This window comes from Marmota monax, unplaced genomic scaffold (assembly GCF_021218885.2).
Source record: "Marmota monax isolate L192 unplaced genomic scaffold, Marmota_monax_Labrador192_F-V1.1 WCK01_AAM20220418_F8-fsc00100, whole genome shotgun sequence".
Classification (NCBI taxonomy): Eukaryota; Metazoa; Chordata; class Mammalia; order Rodentia; family Sciuridae; genus Marmota; species Marmota monax.
This window is the reverse complement of record NW_026693872.1, coordinates 1,792,251-1,812,347: the sequence shown is the minus strand read 5'-3', so window position 1 is coordinate 1,812,347 and position 20,097 is coordinate 1,792,251. Positions and strand designations below refer to the sequence as shown.

Genomic DNA, 20,097 nt, shown 5'->3' with positions numbered 1-20,097 from the left:
AAAAAAATACAAAAGTGCTTAAGTAGCCAAAGAGTGGATGGAAAGTCTTGCAAGAAAAGGAACATGGAGTGTTACAAAGTTTGGATCTACTGAGTTGGATCCAAATGAAGACTGAGTTGGGTGTGGGATGGTGGGGGAGGTGCCTGGAAAGGGAAGGTGAGAGGATATCTTGAAGGGCTGTGAATGTCAAGCTAAAAGGTTTGGCATTGGGAGACAATCACTGACTTTGGAGCACAGGCAATAGAATGATCCTCTCGAGTAATCTGTGCCATGTACATCCTTTCCTGCCTTTGATAGTAAACATATCATCTCTGTGAAAAGTTTTCTTCCTCGCTTAAACTGAACACAGACTCCAAATCATCAAATCACGCTGTTTTTTTTTTTTTTCTTCTTTTTTCCTCACCACAAACAACTCTAGCATGGCATGCATTTGAACAAACCAAAAGTGATTTCACTCTTCTAATTTTCAGAGCTTTTTGGCTGAATGCAGAGTGAGAAAATCATACCTTTTTCAAGCAGTGTGGGTTCTTTTTCCCAATTCCTCTCATCCATCTGGTTCTCTGGAGGTCTTGGAATCCAGGAAAGTGTTAGTTCACTGTGCTGAAATCCAAAAAAGACTGCTAAACTGTGAAAGAAAATTTGCATTCCAGAGACACTGAGTTAGTCCACCACACGTCTGCAGCAGCAAGGCACAAACATCTGTATTTTCTGTCTCCTTTGTTCTCAGCAGTTATAGAAAAGACTATCCATTGTCTGTACCTTCCTTACCTAGTTTTTCTAAACCACTCTTGGTGTGGTGGGGGGTGTGGAAAGAGGAACGAAAACATGGAATTACTTTATTTCTAGTGTCAGAAAATATTGTAACCAAGATTCAATTTAAGAGAAGAAGCAAATCATTTCTCCAGATCCCTGTTGAGCTCTTTATGAGATTCCTTTCTCATGAATGGGCTCCAGGATGGGTATGTGACAAATGAATCAACAGCACCCTACTCAGAAGGATACTACAAGGCCACAGCCATGATATTAGCATGTCATCATGACCTTTCTGAGCCGTGCTCTTTTGTCTTTATTGGCAGAGGTATAATTAGAAGGCCGTGTTTTCAACAGAAGCCAAATGATTGCCAAATCTGTTCAACTGATCTCTAGAGAATTGAAGTTAGCTCATGGCCCTCTGGCTGTTCTCTTTGCCACTCCCAGGAGTTACAGGCTTCAAGTTTTCCTTTTCTTTTGAAAGAAGATCAAGTTTGATTCAAAGAGCTTTTCTGTCATGCCCAGGAGTACAAGGAGAAACCTTCTGTGACCCTCATTGTTTGGCTCAGACCACTTGTGGCTTGCTATAATTTAGGAAGTAATTGCAATTCATGAACCAGGTAGAAAATAAACATCTTGGCAGGGCTGAGTTTCAGACAACTCTGAAGCAAACTGACTTGTGAGCAGAATGGTATTGGGAACATTTCTAGTCTCTGCTTGCAGATCTTGAATCTAATGGATGATTCATAATGGTTTAATTCTGATCTGAAATGTGCAGGCAGGCAGTCATTACTATGTATACACAGAGCTGAAAGCACCATCACTTAAGCTCAGCTTTTCAATTTTCTCCTGGATAGGTCTGGCACATGGGGTAGACAAATGCTGTAAGTAACAGGAGCATTGTCCTTCCTGCTGTGTGGTGTGAGATCTCAGATCCCATACTCTTTAAGAAAATCTGTAGCACTAATTTTTTTGAAAAATGTACTAATGCTGATATGAAGTCAAAGAACCCTAGAATTGGAAGATACCTATTGTGTTAGTTTATTTAATGCCACTTGATATGTTTTGTTTTGTTTTCCTGCAACAAACACTTATTGAGTGCATAGTCTGTCTGAGAACTATTCCAAAGACAGGAATTGAACAGACTGAGAGATAAACAGAATCAAAGCAGCAGCTAAGTGCTATGAAGTGATAATACATAGTGTTAAGGACTCTGAGCAACAGACAGGGTAGAGTGTGGCTCAAAAGATGAGACTCGTAAATAAGGCAGTGATAGAAAGCTGAAGATGGTGATGAAATATGGGTTTTATCTACAGGAATAAGTCCTACAGGTCAGGTGAATCTCTGGAGGATTCCCAAATGATCATCCATTCATTGACTTAATGGAGATCCTTCTATGTGGCAGGCATTGTTCTGTGAACTGGGGATGAAGTTGTGAAGGAGAAAAGGAACGTTGTGCCATTGAGGTTTTTGTTCGGACTTCAATCCGTGTCAAGAGATCTATGAAGTGAAGTTCCTTCTTTTAAAGGCAAAAAACATAGGCCCAGAGGGGTGCACTGTGCATGGCCTCACAGCTGGTGGCTGGCCTTGGCAAGAACAGAGTAGAGCCTTTGGCATCTGGTTCCTCTCTCTTTGTCACTGAACCAGGCAGGGTCTCCATAAACATCTATTTCAGCAATGTTAGTTTCAAATAGTGTTGGGTAGCACTGTGATCCAAAGAGAGGTCGTTCTCCCATCAAGGCCTCCCGTCCACTCTACACTTAAGATGACCTGACTGAGGGCTGTCAGGATGGGGTTTCATAGGCACAGGAAGGATCACAGTTTTTTAAAAAAAAGCGAGGGGGGACCTGCCAAGTGCATCTGCCACAAAATGCCACAAACTACACATTCTGTGACTTCCCTGTATGCACTCTAAATGGATAATATGTAATTGTCCACCACTTATTAGGTGATACAGGTACATAAACCAAGAATAATATAACAAGAAAAAAAATCCGTTGAAAACAAAATGACAAAATTAAAATTTAAAAATCTATCTTTTTCCAAACTCAATAGGAGAAGGATTATGTGTACCTACGTGTGTATCTGATAATTGCTTCTTTTCAGGACTGAAAGTAATAGAAAGTAGGTTCAGTTGATTATTCACAAGGCTTGTGATTCAAGACAGTCCTCATTTCCAACAGCGAATTCTTCCCAGAGAAAGAAGCTTTATAACAATGTTTATGTCTCTTTGACTTCTTAAAGAGTGCTTCTTACATTCCTTATCTTATGTAATTCCCACAGTCTGGGAGGTAGATAAGGAAGAAGGTCTAGTATCCCATTCTATAGATGAGAACATTGGTACTCAAGTAGTTGATGTGTTTTTTTAAGCTTTTCTGGAAGGTGACTGCCTCAGTGGAACTGGTCTGAGTGCCTATTAATAACTTCTATTTACAGGTTGCCAACAGAAAGAATAAAGAGACCTAGACCCAAGCATCATCCTATGCAGCTTGAGGGTAGGATTATCTCCTCTGAGTTCTGCCCAGAGGGCCTGCATATTTTCAGTGTGCAAGAGTCTTATTTCGATGGTAGCAAAGTCCACACGATGCAGTATACTCAGCTTTTTGATTTTTTATTAGTGATATAAATAATTATGTTAATTTTGTCATATTCTTGTTGTTAACAAAGGCCAGATATCAAAGAGAAGCTTTGGTACTACAAGAAGAATGCAGTCAGGAGGTTGGGAAAAGACTACTGAATAAACTGTGACTTCCCAGTCCTGGGCTCAAATTTTTACCAAATTGGATGCATTGGGCAAATCCACTTCCCTGAAGTCAGTGTCCTAGTATAAAAAGTTGAGGTCTATAAAAGATGACTGAAGCAAAATTTTCAAGCCAAATCAACTATGTATTATGAAAAACTATAGATCAGCAGCATACTAAAGATTAATAACTGTATTCAGTGTTATCACCATTATATGCACCTAGATACAAAGATGGGGGAAGACTTATTAATTGAAAAGAAAGTGTGAAGCAAAAAATTAAACACACACACACACACACACACTGTTTTTTAGACTTAGAGAATATAGGCTCAAATCCTGACCATGATTATAGATATGTGGCATATACCAAGGTAAAAATTTTGCCATTTTACACATACACCAGATGGATGTGGAGATTCAGATCCTGTTTGAATATACTTGGTGAACTTTGACTCTATCCAGTCAAGGTATCAGTTTTTGTTTTGGGCGTATAAGGGATTACAAATTACTTTTCCAAAGAAATATACAATTTCCGGGCATAATAATGTTTACATGGAACAGCCTTTCCACAAAACTCTTAAGGAACCAAGGAGAAAGTGTCTTCAGAAAGAAGCAGCCCATTTCCTGCTACATTGCCTAGTTATCCCAGAGCATCCCATACAAAATTCCTCAGATAACCTATTTTTTTAAAGAAGAGAAAGATATGAAACAAAAGAGAATTAATTGTAAAGGAGAAAGTGGAAGAATATGCTTAGATGTGATTAGGTCATTCCACTAAATGACAAAAAAATTCCAGTTAATTAAATATATTTCCTAGCCCTTAGAATTTGTAAGACGAATTACAGAAAAAATAACATTATATAGCCAAGCACTGGGAACTCACTTCAATATATGTGAATCTCATTTAATTCTTACAACACTTCAGTGTAGATGTTTCCCATCTTGGTCAGGAGATTAGAAAACCAAAGGTCAGAAAGTCAAGACTTTCAAACCCAGATCTCCTGAATTCATCACTAAGTCACTTATTGTTTACGACAGATCTTCTGCTCTAGTCTCAAGTGAATAAGTCCTAACAAGACTATACTTGGAAGATGTTGTAAAGGCATTTCTCTGACTTGACTTGGCTTGGAAGGAAAGGAATTCTATTTTTTTTTCTGCTCCTCTCACAATAGTCTCAATGGAATTCTGTGATCTTTTAATTTGCCCCTGGCATGAAGGTTTGGTGCATAATCATCAAGTCTCACCTCCCTTTATTTCTCAAGGATTATGAGACATTAAAAAAAAAAAAAAAGTGCTTTGGAAGACCTAGCATGCCACCTGGCTTACACGTTTTTAAGTTAAAATGTCACCTCTTCAAACCTTAAGAATAGATAAACCGAATGTCCTTCATTTGAGACTTTTTTTTCTGAATTACTGAAGCTCAGATTGCAATTCCAACCCTAGGGTTTAAGAAAACAATGGGGCAAAATTTACTTTGTGAAGAATGTGATTTGTGGGTTTTGACAAAATTAAATAAAATGGCCTAATGGTTCTAATCTTTTTGTCCTTTCCTTTGTCCCCCACCCCTTATGATTTTAGGGTATATGTCTTATTTTTAAAGCTAGTTTATGTATTCATTTAATCATGTAAATTTTTTTTTTCTAAACTCTATGTTAATATTGTTACTTTCATCTTGTCTGTGTTAGTTGACACTCGAATGCTCAATGTTGAGTTCCCCTTCACTGATGCTGCCCTAACACAGATTTGTTACAATATCCTACCTGAGAAAGGAATTTAGTTTCAGTCCAGGACTATCTGTGACTTTGCTGAAAGAAGTATAGATAATAAAGGTCTTGTGATAGCCACATTAATTCCAAAGACTGTTAAAATAAGTTTGTTTCAAGCATCAACTCAAATCCCACCTAGAAAGATTCCTAGAGTCATAAACCACCAACACACTGCCCACTGTCTCACCATTCATAAGTAATTACTCTCTTCTCTGGGTTACCGTCACATGTAACTCATCCCTCTCTAATAGCCATTTCTTATGTCCTTTGCCTGGAATCCGTTCTTCATATATGTGTTTACCTCTCCCATTACATTGGCAACCTCTAAGGTCGGGAATGGTGGGTTGTCTTCTCTTCCTTCAAACCTACCAGGATCTTCAACACTTTGCTGAACTCTCCAGGTTTTCTGCAATGTTAGAATAAATGGGGAGTCAGATCTGCTCTCAGAGAAGCTTATGAAAAGTTTGTTGAAAAAGAATTTAGGCATTGGATACAAAAAGTTATGCTTGGAAAGAAAAGTACAAGTTGAAATTCTTTTTTTTTAATTTATTTTTTATTTTTTAATTGATTTTATTTTTTTAAATAAATGACAGCAAAATGCATTACAATTCTTATTATGCATGCAGAGTATAATTTTTCAGGTATTTCATAGCTGTCATTTTTGTGAGGAAGGGGAATCATAATGCCAAAAGAACATAAATTTTAAGTACTTGATGCTATCTAACAGATGGTTTTTTGTCTTTATTTTTTTTATACAATTTTCCTATCTAGTAAGATTAGAATTTTCATCTGTAAATGAGGAATTTTGATTCTGATTAGAAAATTACAGTCATAGAGATAGGAAAACATTAAATTTGCTACTATTTTTTTTCAATCTATTTTGAAACACTATTAGACACAGATACCATATCAATATAGATTTTGATTAAGATATAGATATAGGTGGAGGGCATTTCCAAAGAGCAGAAAAACTTGTTTCAAGAAATGCATACTTCACAAGAAGGCAGAGGTGTGGAGGGTGTTGTACTCCAGGCTCACTAGGAGAACCACCAAGATAAAATGATGTCTTCATCTGCAATGGAAACTCAAAATTACTGCCATCATTTGAGAGGTCTTCTTGATTTTCAGAATCAAAATATAGAATCAGTTTATATTACATAATGAAGTTAGGTAATATAATTATCTGAATTTAAGTAATTACTGTGGCATTTCAAGAGAAATTTGCTGAGTCATAGTTCTATTCTTCCTTTACAAAACCCCATTGCCATTCTGAGGGGAATACCAGCACTCGATCTGCACCTCCCAGGTTTTTTCATATCATGGTTCCTGTGGAAAATGATGGTATTCATTCAGCACACAGGAGTAAATGAATGAAGCTTCTCCTGATCAAACGTGACCACACAGGGGTTCTGGAAACCTCTGGCCCCTCCTAACCCTTCCAGATATGGTACCCCTGGAACTCACTTGAACCATACTGTGTCTTAGCTTGCCAGATGAGAATCTTTGAACTGGAGAATTGTTTTTTATGGTTACTCAGAATAATTATATTGTATGTAAACTACTCATCCAGAGTTTATTACTTTATCATTTAACCAAAATGTAGGGAGCATCAGTTTTATGCAAGCACACTGTTGTAGATGCTGGGGATCCCATGATGAGTTTTATGTCTTATACTATAGGCATCTGGGAGATAAACTCGAGATCTTGACATGCCTTCTGTCTTTACTTTGTATGTAACTCGCAAGTGGTAAGCCAGAGTGCCTTCTATTTGCAATGTGGAGTTATGTCTACTGAAATATAGAACAGATATAGTGTGATCTAACAGAAGTGTTCTATACTGGACAGGGAATTAGGAGGCATGTATTCTAACCCTCAATCTACACCAGTTGTATTTGCTATCTTTGTCTCATTTTCTTGAGTCTGGAATTAAAACTCATGGTTTTCAAACTGTGCAATGCAAATCCTCCAGGCTGCACCCTTTCACACTCTCCAGCCCAAAATGAGTTTGACCTCCTTTAGATGCGCTTCCTTGACGGACTGTTTCTTTAAGCAAAAGCTTCAGAGGGAGTCATGAGGAGAGTTATAAACTCCTAGACTAGATCAATCTTAAAGAACACTTTTTAAGATCTAATATTTTCTAACTCTCCCTTTTTTTCTCTTTTTCTTTTTATCCAAAGACCAAAACTATATCTAAAACATCAGATGTTACCCCTTGTTATTCCAAGATCCTATTTCCCAATACTACTTTTTTACCTTAAAAAAAAAAAAACCCTGAATATAGGATCACCTTTTAGTTTTATGAAATAAGAATTTAGCATATCTAAATGACAACAATTACTTCAGAGTCTTCTGAATTTCAGATACTATGTTTCCTCATTGAAAATACTCAACACTGGTCACATATATACTTCTGTAATATATTAATTATAGTAATAGTCCTATCTTCTTTATTATCTCACTAGTAGTTTATGTTTATGTTGCCTATATGCTTCATTTATATTCATATGATTCTTCCAGTTCTTCTGCCTGTGAATTAGGAAAGTTATTTATACAACATCCAAGGATAGAAAAGCTACAACCAGATTGTATCTCTAATTTAAAAACAGTTGCATTGCGAGTTTTGTGTTCAAGGTTTGTTTGTGATCTTCTTTTTATTTTTTCCTTGAATTTTTTTTTTCTCTCAAATGCATTGCCATCATTTCAGAAAAGTTGTGCCTTTTAACAACTAATTTCTTGCTTCTTCTCTGCTACTCTTAAATCATTTCACTTTAACCATACCTTCACTGGAATAACTGCCTAAAACATTTTATGTAAAAAAAAAAAAAAAATTAAACAGTGCCTGTTACAAAAAGAATGAAATCTAGATTCTTTATTTAGCTTAGGCAATAAGGCCTTACACAGCTGATTACCAATTCCTTACTATGTAGGCTCTGGGCAAGGCTGGTTACTGTTGTGGATGATGTGATGACATAGTATGCTGCCCAGATACTACTCTTTTTTTTTTTAGGGGGGTTACCGGAGATTGAACTCAGGGCACTCAACCACTGAGCCACATCCCCAGCCTTTTTTTATATTTTATTTAGAGACAGGGTCTCACTGAGTTGCTCAGTACCTCACTTTTGCTGAGGCTGGCTTTGAACTTGTAATCCTCCTGCCTCAGCCCCTTGAACTGCTGGATTATAAGAATGTGCCACTACACCCAGCTCCAGATGCTTCTTTATGGGACTGTCATTCTCCCAGTTGCTGGCAGCATTGACAGGTTTCATTCATAGCTGGGTCCCTCCATGAGAATTATCCCCAATTTAAGGGAACCACATCACCCAGCATCACACTTCCTTATTGGGAATAACCTGTGTGTTCTGATTAGTAGATGCAGGGATATAAAGGCCCTACCCTCTAGCTCCATTGAATGACATTTCTTCCTGGCAATCCCAGCTGTCAGGTTCTTCCCTCTCCACCCAGGTTCTTCTGTACTTTCCCACAGATAGTGATTACAAGGACACTCCTCAATAACTTCTGTACAGAAATATCTGTTTCAGAATCTACACAGCTTCAGAATATGGTTTCATGGGGGAGGGAACCTGGAGGTGCCATAGGAGAAGCACTATAAAATCAGTCATAAGTGGAGAAAGTGACTTGTTTTATTTGTAATATAACAGAAGGAGAATTAGGAAAGTTTTGTTTTTGGTTTTGGTTTTTCTTTTCTTTTTTTTTAAGAAGAGATGACATTTGAGCTTCATGTTTGAGGAATGAGAAGACATTCTCTAGGCAAAGGAAATGAGCTAGTCTTAGCTTATAGAAGAATTTTGTTTATTAAAAATGTGCCAAACAGCTCAGTGTGGCAGCTGGAAAGTGGAGTCCATAAGGGAAGGGCTCAATGAAGGTCACAAAGCCCTCTGCTGATTTTGAAGGTCCTTAAGCTGGAGTGTGTGCAGTTTTATCTCAACTTCCCATCTATCAAACGTGGCACCCTGTTCCACATACAAGATTGATTTGAATAGACATATGTAAGAGATATCTCCTTTCTAATTATTCTATTAAAGTTTTTCCATTTTCTTCAAAGCTGTTTTAATTAACCATTCCAACTTAGAAAAGTAATATATATATATATATATATATATATATATATATATATATATATGTGTGTGTGTGTGTGTGTGTAACTTTTTGTCTGTCTAGAAAACAACCATGTATAAGAAGGTGTTCTTTGTGGTGCTAGAAATTCTATCATTAGCAATTTCTGAAATTATTAGTGGAAAGACATTGTCAAGGTAACATAGCCCAGGTTTCTAACAGATAACCCCCATCCCCCAACCTTTATTAAGGAATTATGTAGTTGTTTCTAGTACATCTCTGATAATGGAAACGTTTACTGTTTTCCTGTGATGTTAATAGTAATAAATAACAGCAATAAAATTGCAGAGTTGGAATTGATCATCATTTTACCATTGAGAAAACTAAGCTCTAGAGAAAAGAATTTTATACCCAAGAGATCATACCAATGTATGTGGACAAAGTCAGGACAATTCATGTTTTTCATCTACCAGCTCTCTTCCTTTGTGGGTACCTCATGAATTTGTCAGACCCCTCTCTGAATTATTGGAAGTCAGGGTACCACTGACGTATTGGAATTATTGGACACTAGGATACCACTCCCCCCATACAGCTCATGAGCTCCATGACTCAGATCCAGCTGATCGGTTCTCCAGGTGTGTTTCCTCACCTGTGAGATGGCAGCCTGGACTGTAGGAACTCTTGTGTTTCCCTTCCTGACACCACGAGAGATTCTACCTTTTCTCTCAGAAAAGTTGCCTAAGGGTACTTACTAGTGGGTAGCTGGAGACTGAAAAAGAGACACAGAGTAGAGGAAGGTTGGTAATTAAGGTTAGTGTATGATCATTCACTGGCCCCATTATTTACTAGCCCAATCTGTGTGATTACTCTTTTCCTAGAACTTTCATTTTCTGATATGGGGGAACTTTTGTGATAGGCAGATTTTAGGCATATTTTGCACTTATTTTCCTATGTAGCATAAATGTTCAGATTACCTGTGCTTTGAGCAGAGCTTCTATAGGCCATAAAGTTTTTCCTTAGAAACCATTAAGCCTTATATATTGCCACTGGTTTTGAGTAAATGAGCTGAATCTTGCAGCCAAGCCTCAATGTAAACAAAAACATATTCTGATCAAGCATTTTCTGGTTTGTTCAACTCCATTATAGAGCTAGATTAAAAAAAAAAAAACACAGAGAAGCAAAACAAACACAAGCCCTGGGAAGACAATTTCTAGCCACATTAGCTCAGATCTCCAGTATAGAAAAGAAACAGAACCCTCCTTCTCCAGACCATCATCAGCTCCAGACTCTCATCCTATGCTCTTCTGCTATTTTAATTTCACCACTTCAAAATGGGGAAAAAAATAGGTTAATAGTTTCCATGAGTTTAGACTGTGGCCAGAGGCGTACCAAGCAATTTCAGAAGCTCGGGCAACCGCAGCTCTGACGGGAGGATGATGATGGATTTACCAATTCATCTTGGGATAGATCCCAGAGCTGGGAGAGTGGGGGCAGCACTGTGCTGCCAGGGTGGAGTGAAACTATATTCCTCCATTCATTCATTTCTGCACGTGTTCATCCTGACTTATCTTAATTCCAGGCAGTGATACTCTGTGTGCAATATGGGACAGATAAATATTTTTAAGACATAGTCCCTTTCCTTTCATGAAATTGCAGTCTAATAGAAGATGTAGACATGTGCAAAACTGTGTTTTAAAAGTTCACACAGTAAGTATGGAAGCAAAATGGATAGAGTATTCAGGAAAGGAAGAGAAAGAAGCAGTTCATTCCAAGTAGGGCCTTCGAGGAAGCCCTCTGACCTGTAGATATCAGGACACTAATGACCTTCATACAGTCATGTCTTGCCTCACAGTCATTTAAAGATTCTTATGGTAAGAGGGCAGTTCCTCAATTTCCACATCCCATCCGGTTCTGCATGTTTCTAATGGCATCCACACCCTATGTGTATTCCAGATTCCATTGATTCAGTCCAGATAGTTCCATTGGTATAAAAAAATATTACACGTGAAACGACTATTTGGTGAAAGCATAGGATTCTGGGGGAAGGTGGAAAGTTAACAGTTGATCTTCTGAGTGCTGACTCACAAAATGGGATGTTTTAAAGGTGGTGTGTATTTTTAAACCTCAGCATATTTTTAAAGCCAGATTAATTGAATTTGTTAATTCTCACCCACTACTTTCAACATTTCTATCTTGAGTTCATGAACCTTAAACTTGGAGATGGTGTTTGAATTAAAGTCTTAAGTGACTGGAAGCCTCATTGCTCTGATTTGGGTTTTGTAGCCAGTGTGACTGTCTCATTCATCAGACAGACCACTCTCTAAAAAGTAAGGAGCCTTGATATACCCCTTGCAAGTCTTTGATAATGAACCACATTTTAGAAGTAACAGTAAAGCATTTTGCAGGCGGAGTGCCTGTGTATTATGGTTCCATGATCTAGCTACAACCATGGGCCACCTCTAGCCCACCACCTGTTTTTGTAAATAAAGTTTTACTGGAACATAACCATGCTCACTTGTTTAGGTGCTGTCTCTAGTTGCTTTTGAGCTACAAAATTCTGTTGTTATGACAAAACCAGAAATATTTAGTTCACAAAAAAGTTTGCTATCACCCTTGCTGTAGTGGATTCAGAAATAAGGTAGGATTCAGAAAGCCTGTGGGCTAAATGTGGATCTGCTACCCACTACCTGGATGACCTTAGAAAAGTCACTGATCCATCATTGTGTTTTCTTCTCTCTGTAATAGAGATGCACTTTGCCTTTCTCCAAATATAATGATAGGCAAGTGAGCCAGTACGTTTTAAAAACACTCATATAGAGCTCTCTCGGCCCCACACTAACATCAGTATCTTTGCCTCCTCAGAATACACTGGAGCAGTGCAACGTGTGTTCCAAGCCCATCATGGAGAGGATTCTCCGTGCCACCGGGAAGGCCTATCATCCTCACTGCTTCACCTGTGTGATGTGCCACCGCAGCTTGGATGGCATCCCATTCACCGTGGATGCTGGCGGACTCATTCACTGCATTGAGGACTTCCACAAGTAAGCACCTCATTCCCCCCCTCAACCTCCAGTCCTCTGTTCCTACTTCCCGCCATCTGGGCTGTACATTCTTCTCTCTCAGAGCTGTAGACTTTCGGGATTTAGTGAGACCTGTAAGGAGCATATTTCCTCACCCCCTCATCTAATGCAAGAATGAATATCAGGTAACCTATGTGGCCAGCCATTCAGGCCTCTGTTTCAAGGTTTCTCTGGGGCCTGTCCATGGTGTCTTTATGTGACTCTAGTTGTGAAAAAGTAGACTCTATCACAAAGTGTACGTATTAGAAAGAGGCAAGATCCTGGCCTAAACAAGAACAAGTGGTGTGAGGTTGGGCAAATTATTTCTCTGAGATCTTCAATTTGGTCTGTAGATGAAACCTTAGAAAAGCCTCTCAACTGTGAGAGCATCTACATCCCCACCACTGTACAGATGGGAGGTTATTGTGGCCAGACACACAGGACAGGCATCCCCCTCACTAATGCAAGCCTCTTTCATACCATACCCATACCATTCCACTGCCAGCATGTTGGTGGCTTTCCCTAACCTCTTCTCCGACCAAGATCTTCTCTTCCTAGGATGTTTTCATGATGAAATTGATCAGTGCAATCTTGTGTGGCCTTTTGAGGAGGGTTAGAAAGTGGAACCTCAAGATCATGGCTGCTAAGTTATGGGCCTGGAAAAATAAATCCCCCTTCCTCGTTTGTCTCATTTGTAGGTCCCTCTTTCCTCTACGATAGCTGGGGTTTCTGAGAAAATCATACCATTTTGTATTTTACTGACATTTATTTGGCCAGTTTGTTAGGGGGTTAATTGACTGATCACATGCATTCCATGTCTTTGAGGTCCTTATGAAAGCTATTGCTGCCTTTTGCTGATGGAAGATACGGACTTTTTTCATTCTTGGCTCTGAAGATCCGGGCATGGCATTGCGGAGGGCTGGTGAGGCTGTCCGAGAGACAGGCTCGCACTGCCTACCGCTGGGTGTCTTGTTTTATGGCCTTCAAATATTCAGTCTTGTGGGTTCATTTTCACCACTGTTGATTGTCAACAGCCAGGAGGTACTTTCCACAAGCAGTTTGGGGACCTTTGCCTCATATTTTAAAAATGAGTTTCCTGACTACTTTCCAAGTAGCAGAGAAAGTGAAAACCTCACCAAAAGATATAAGGCTGAATGAATTAAAAAAAAAAAAAAAATGAAGAACCCAGAGGCAGAAATTCTCAACCTGAATTAGACAAGGAAGGGCTTGCTTTTAAAGGGCAGTCACAGCATTAATTGTACTTCACGTTATTGATATTTTTAGCTCGTAATTACACATGGAAAAAAAAAAACCTGCATCTATTTAAGGGAAGTGAAAAGATACCAATGGGGAGTGTATTTCTGTCACTGTTTCGTTCCTTTCTTAGACTTACCCTAATCCAAGAAAGACTGATAGATATAATCAGAGCACACATGTTTCTGTTGCTGGAAAAGACTGATGTATTACACCCCTCAATTAAAACAGGAAATCAATTCTGACAAATGTAAGTTTATATCTATGCCATTTATCTTTCATTTCCAGTGGTGGGGAGCATAATTAGAGACTTGCGACTGGTGGCGTAAGTGGGTGGGTCTGAAAGCTTCAGAAAAGCAGACTTGATCAGCTAAAGAAAAACTGAAACCCCAGCTATCCCCCCTCCGCACGAGTTCAGTGTATTAAAATATAAATTCTTTCTTTAAATAGTATTGTCTGAATAATTGCAGGTTTGTATGGGGGGAGTGGAGTCTTTTTGATATTTTCCCCATTTACAAGAGGAAAAACAAGAGAACATTTTCCAAAACACTTTCTTCTGAGCCTTGAAAGTACTAGAGCACAAACAGCTAGAAGCGTCCAGCACCAGGTGGGCACTGCGAGGCCAAGGAGAGGTGGACCAGGGACATAGCTGCTTTCTTCAGAGAGATTTGGGTGGGGGGAGGGAGGTATTTTTGATCCTTCTAATGGATCTCCCTTTGTGGACTTTTAGAAAACATTTCAATTCAGTTCAACTTGTACTTGCAGAGAACCCTCTGTGTGCCAAGTACTGTGCTAAGGGCTGAAGGAAAGAGTTACGAGGGAGAAATTGCACAGACATATGCAGAGAGAAGTCCCTGTGGGCCAGAAGCTTGCCAAGAGGAGGGCAGAGTGTGCAGACATAACAGTACTGCAGGGCAGAAAGGCAGCGCCGTGAGACAAACACAGGGAGACAGAAGACAGGGAGTGGCTCTGAGACCAGCAGGCTTCAGGGAAGCAGAATTTGAAGAGTGAATTCAGCAGGAAGCAAGGAAATTCCTGACAGGGAATGCAGGGGATGTCTACTGGCAAGGCCTCAAAAGTGGTATCTCAGAAGCTTGTCATTCAAAGTGCAGAATCTTGAGGCCTTGCTAATGGGCACTCTCTATATAACCATCTCTGGTCAAAGTTGGCTTATGTCCCCATCCCTTTGGGCATGGACTCTTTTACAGGTGTCAATTCAGATGACAACTGTGAACTCAGTTCCCTGGCAGACCAACTTAACTCACACCAACACACACACACACACACACACACACATACACACACATACACACACATACACACACACACTCTTTCCCATTTCACCTACATGGCCATCCTTACAGCCCAAATCCAATTACCATTAATTCTAAGAAGAGTTCTCTGATCTCACCCCTCCTATCCCCACATTAGAATTCATACCTTCCTCTCTGTATTTGGACAAGTTTCCAAAGTCTGCACTAGATAGTACCTACCACTGCCTGATTTGTAGTGAAATATATATATATATATATATATATATATATATATATATATATATATATATATATATATCAAGTTTTACAGCACCCACCTTAAATTATTTTTGAAATGAGTTAGATTACACACACACACACACACACACACACACACACTGTTATGGTTTGGATGTGAGGTATCCCCCAGAAGGTCACATGTGAGAAAATGCAAGAAAGTTTGAAGAAGAAATGATTGGGTTATAGCCCTGAATTGGTAGGATGGGGCTGGAAGAGATGGGAATTGGGGCATGGCTTTGCATATATATTTGTATCTGGAGAGTGGACTTTGTCTCTCTGCTTATCGATCACCATGATATGAGCTGCTTCCGTCTGCCACAAACTCCACCGTGATGTTCAGCCTCACCTTGAGCCCTGAGGAATGGAGCCAGCCTTCTGTGGACTAAGACCTCTGAACCATAAGCTCTCAAATAAACTCTTCCTCTACTACTATCGTTCTGGTCAGATCCTTTTAGGCACAGCAGCAAAAAAACTAAGACACACACACATACATATACATACATATACACCCATATTAATAGAACAAATATAGGAATATATAGGATTCCCTCTCAGGGTGCTAAGATCCCCCCTCCTTTTTTTTTCTATATTTCCAGCATCAGTGCAGTGAGGAAACCCAGAAAACAGACTCAAGTGCATTGAGGCTTTGTTCCACTCTCTTTGCTCTCTTAGTAGGGATATCACACTGACGCATTTGTTTGTTTAATCAGCATCCACTTGTTGATAGCCAGAAATATGTTGAATATGAGAAATGATCATTGCTGTCTTGACTGTAGAGTAGAAATGATAAAAGGACTATCTCATAATGTTACTGTCAATAGAAAGTAATATTAAGTAGATGAAGTACGTAACAGAACTTGCCATGTGATGAGCACTCCATGAATGGCAGCTACAATCATCAAAAGGGTTCTCATCAAGTTTATTTTTATTATTATGGTTATTGTTCACTCAGTGAACTTAGCCTTGAGAGACACCACCAGGAATTTTGAGCTCTTCTAAAATTGCTGGCCCAGGAACTTTGTGGAGTATCTCCTCTCTCTTCACTTTGTTATTGCCCATCATGGAAATGAGGCCAAATGGTAGAAAAGAATCATTACTGAGCACAACAAAGAGTACAGTTTATGTCTTTTCAAAGAAAATTGAACATAAAAGCCAAAACAACATCTTTCTTATAGAGAAATATGGCCGATACTTCATTAAATAGTGTTCAGATTTCATCTTTCTGGACCAGTCTTGGCAGTCAGAGACAGAGCAAAGTCACATCCTTTGGAACTCACAGATTAGTGATGACCCTCAAAGAGGTGTACATAATTACTACAAAAATAAGATATATTGGATTAAAAAAATGTATCCTGGAAGAGTAAGTAATTCTGCTTATGAAGTTGGGGGACGATAATAGATAAAATAATAAGCAAAACACATTTCTGCACTTACAGAGTTTATAATCCCAATGGGTTTGGGGAAAAGAAATTCTGCAGTGGATATCAGAAGTCTGCTTTTTTCACTACTGATGACCCAGATTCAAAAATAATCAGGTAGTCCAAAGCAATTTTTTGCCACGGTATAAGCTTCTTACATAAAATACCAATTATAATAACTCTGATTACTACTGCAGTTCTACCATGATCCTTTTAATTTTTCTTTCATAGCAATCAATTGATCTCCTGCTTAATTCATATTTATTTAGATTGCAGCCATACAGATGCCTTTTGGGTGCTGCCAGAAAAATTAATATGTACATATAGAGTATAATGTATGTAAAAATGCCTTGACAACCATAAAGTGCTCTGCAAAGTATTAGATTACTATCATTATTTCCTTTTAAGTCTCATTACAAATAGATAAATTTTAACATCATTAGTCTTGAAACGATTACCATGAAAAAATCGAGTTGCCCAGTTTCTATTTCTTTTTAAAAAATCTCTTCAGTTCTTATACAGGTCCATTTCAAATCATATCGCATTTCACACCTTATAAATGCCACCCCAAATTTCCAGAAATACAGATGGGTGAGTGACCTATATTTGCAGCCTATAATCTGTTATGAGGGGGAAAAAGTGTTAGGGACAATAGGTCATATTAAGAAATTAAGAAATATTGAAATTATTTCACCAAAAGTCTCAAAAATATATGCAAATGTATATGTATGTATATGTTTATTAAATATATATGTATGTATATATGTGTGTGTGTGTGTGTTTATATATGCATAGCCTTTAATTGTGCTAAAATCCTTTAAGTGCAATGAACTGACAGCTCTTCAACTTTTCTAACAAAATTTTCACAAAACCAGAATGTAGAGAATGCAGATTTGGTCATTTTATGTTTGATGCAATGTGTATTTCAATTCACTAGCCTCTGCTATTTTGAAGGGCTATCTATAATGTTTCTTGTGTTGGTTCTTGGAATTTAAGACTCATTTCCAAGAAAGAGGTTCTAATGATTGGAAAGGGGGCAAAGATACCAATTTCAGAATATTTGTCCAGGGCTTAATGAATACATTAAAAACTATCTAGAAGCCAAAGTCAAAGCCAAGATTGGGCCTGTTGGGACCTGTTTCCCTCTGTTTAGCCTAGGGCATATGTCAGGAGTCTGCATGCAGTTGTATTACATGCCACATGCTTTGTGGAAAAGTGATGCCCTTCTTGCAAAGTAATCCCACACTCACTCTTCTACCTCATCAAATATCACAGTATGTACCATCCAGTGGGACCTCAACAGTCTAACTTTCTCATTTTACAGTGGAGAAAGCAGACCCAGAGAAGTATAGTGACTCGCTGTGGTCACACAGGAAATGCAGAGCAGGCATCCAAAATCCAGACTTTCATCATTTCTTTTTCCTTCTGTGTCTCACTTTTGATCAGGATCTACACTTAGTATCTAATCAGAATGATCTCTCCATTTTCAGGAAATTTGCCCCTCGATGTTCTGTGTGCAAGGAGCCTATCATGCCAGCCCCTGGCCAGGAGGAGACTGTCCGTATTGTGGCTCTGGATCGTGACTTCCACGTGCACTGCTACCGCTGTGAGGTCTGTGGTGGGTGCCACACACCCTGCAGTGGTGTGACAGGCTTTAAAAGGCCTATCGGAGCTGAGTGTTCATAAATGTAGCAATTATTAAATCTGGAAATACTTTGATGCCTGTATTATCAGACTTGGGTTTTAGATCTGATACTGGCATATAATACAAATGACATTGGCTAAGTCACCTTACCACTTTCAGTCCCAATTTTTCCACTTGTCCAAGGGCTCAAATTCATAACTACCCCAGATATGACTGTGAGACTGAAATACAAAACTGTATATTAAAGGACATTGTAAATTGTTAATTATTTAATTAGTGAGAAGTAGAGTCATTATATGACTATTCAACGTTGACTCTGATGGCTTTGGTTAACTACTTCTATAGGGTAGAGATGCCATTGTTACCCATTGAAAAGGATAAGAAGTCATTTATTTCAGAAGGGTTGGAGCTTCTTGTTCGAGGTCATGGAGATTCATTTATTTATCAGCAAGCATTGACTAGGCACTTAAAAACAAGAGGTCAGACAACTGCTAAAGATGACAGGTAGTGTGGTAATACATAAAGCTAACCTGCAATCAAGGCTGAAGTAACAAGAGAATCTTCTCAGAGGAAGTAGGTTGAGGCCTAAGGGTCAGGTAGCTATTAATACAGCAAAATGCAGCAAGTCCTATAATTTGAATATTGAAAGGCTACCACATTCAGATAGCAATTTTAAAACATTTTCTTATCTTAGTTCTACCTGGATCCACTTCTTTGCCACAGTTTTTTTTTTTTTTTTTTTTTTTTTTTTTTTTTTTACTAGTAGCTCTGCAGAGCTTGGCACTTAGTCCCTTCTTCTATCTGGGATAGATAATAATGGGCTTCCTTATTCCCACATCCACATGAGATTGGTTATCTAGTCTGGCTACGAGATCTCCCCAGGACACCAGCTGGCAGGGCTCTGAGGACCACCCTGGCTCTCGGGGACTGCATTCATTCCACTCACTGCCCTGGCAGAAACTGACCATCTGTTTTATGCAGTGTGCTTTGTTTTGCCCTTGAGCCCAAGTTTCATGCCTCTCTCCATCCTTAACATGAGAAGAGATAATAAAAAGCTAACAGCTTTCAAACAAGGTTTTATGACTGGGGAAGTAAAGAGAACAACAACAACCATCCATTATCTTTAAATGGCCTGAATTATGACTGCTAAGAACTGATACTTTAGAATTACTTTACAGATGGAGAAACTGAGGCTCAGAGAAGAGCTTCCCGACATTCCTCACATTCTTGATGTACACACCAGTAGGCTTTGCCTTTTAGATGTTCTTGACTTTTGCACTAAGAGTTGCATCAAATGTACCTTCCTCCTCAGAATAAATGGCAGCTGTACAAATTAGGTTTGCTTTAAAATGCAGAGAAATTTTTAGAAACAAAACCATAAAACAGAAAGAACACTGAATTAGAAGAGAGCCAGCCATTGTCCTAGTCCTGCCAGGAACTCTGTGTCACACTGGACAGACCACTTCCCTCTGCTCCTCCCGTTTCCCATGTGCAAAGCGCAGAGGCTGCACTGGCTGCTCTGCCAGTCTCCATTGGCTTTAAGATTCCAGGCACACAGGGTGCTTTAAGGTGTCCAGATGATTATAGACCATAGCTCATTAAAGGCTTCAAACCATGCCACCCATGAAAAATCCTTCTTTTTACTCTGATAAAGAGGCTCTGTTTCCTTTACCCAGTTTCCTAAAAGCCTGTAGAATGGCAGTATGTCCATCCACTTGTTCTTTTTGGTAAAGCCCCACTTCCTGTGGAACATAACTGTGGCTGCTGTTGTGTTCTGGGCCATGCCCTCTTTAAACTTGAATTTCATTATTCATCTCTTGTAGACATGAGCCCCA

The 20,097-nt window shown here is 38.9% G+C and overlaps 1 protein-coding gene across 20 annotated transcripts in view; it reads left to right on the top strand.

Moving 5' to 3' along the window:
* Positions 1-20,097, top strand: part of Lpp (LIM domain containing preferred translocation partner in lipoma) — a 663,875-nt gene that overhangs the window by 629,242 nt on the left and 14,536 nt on the right. For all 20 annotated transcript variants that reach the window (XM_058585075.1, XM_046462626.2, XM_058585070.1 and 17 more), the window contains 2 exons: positions 12,196-12,374; positions 18,108-18,228. In XM_058585075.1, coding sequence (XP_058441058.1) covers positions 12,196-12,374; positions 18,108-18,228 — 300 coding nt within the window. The remainder of the gene's footprint in view (positions 1-12,195; positions 12,375-18,107; positions 18,229-20,097) is intronic.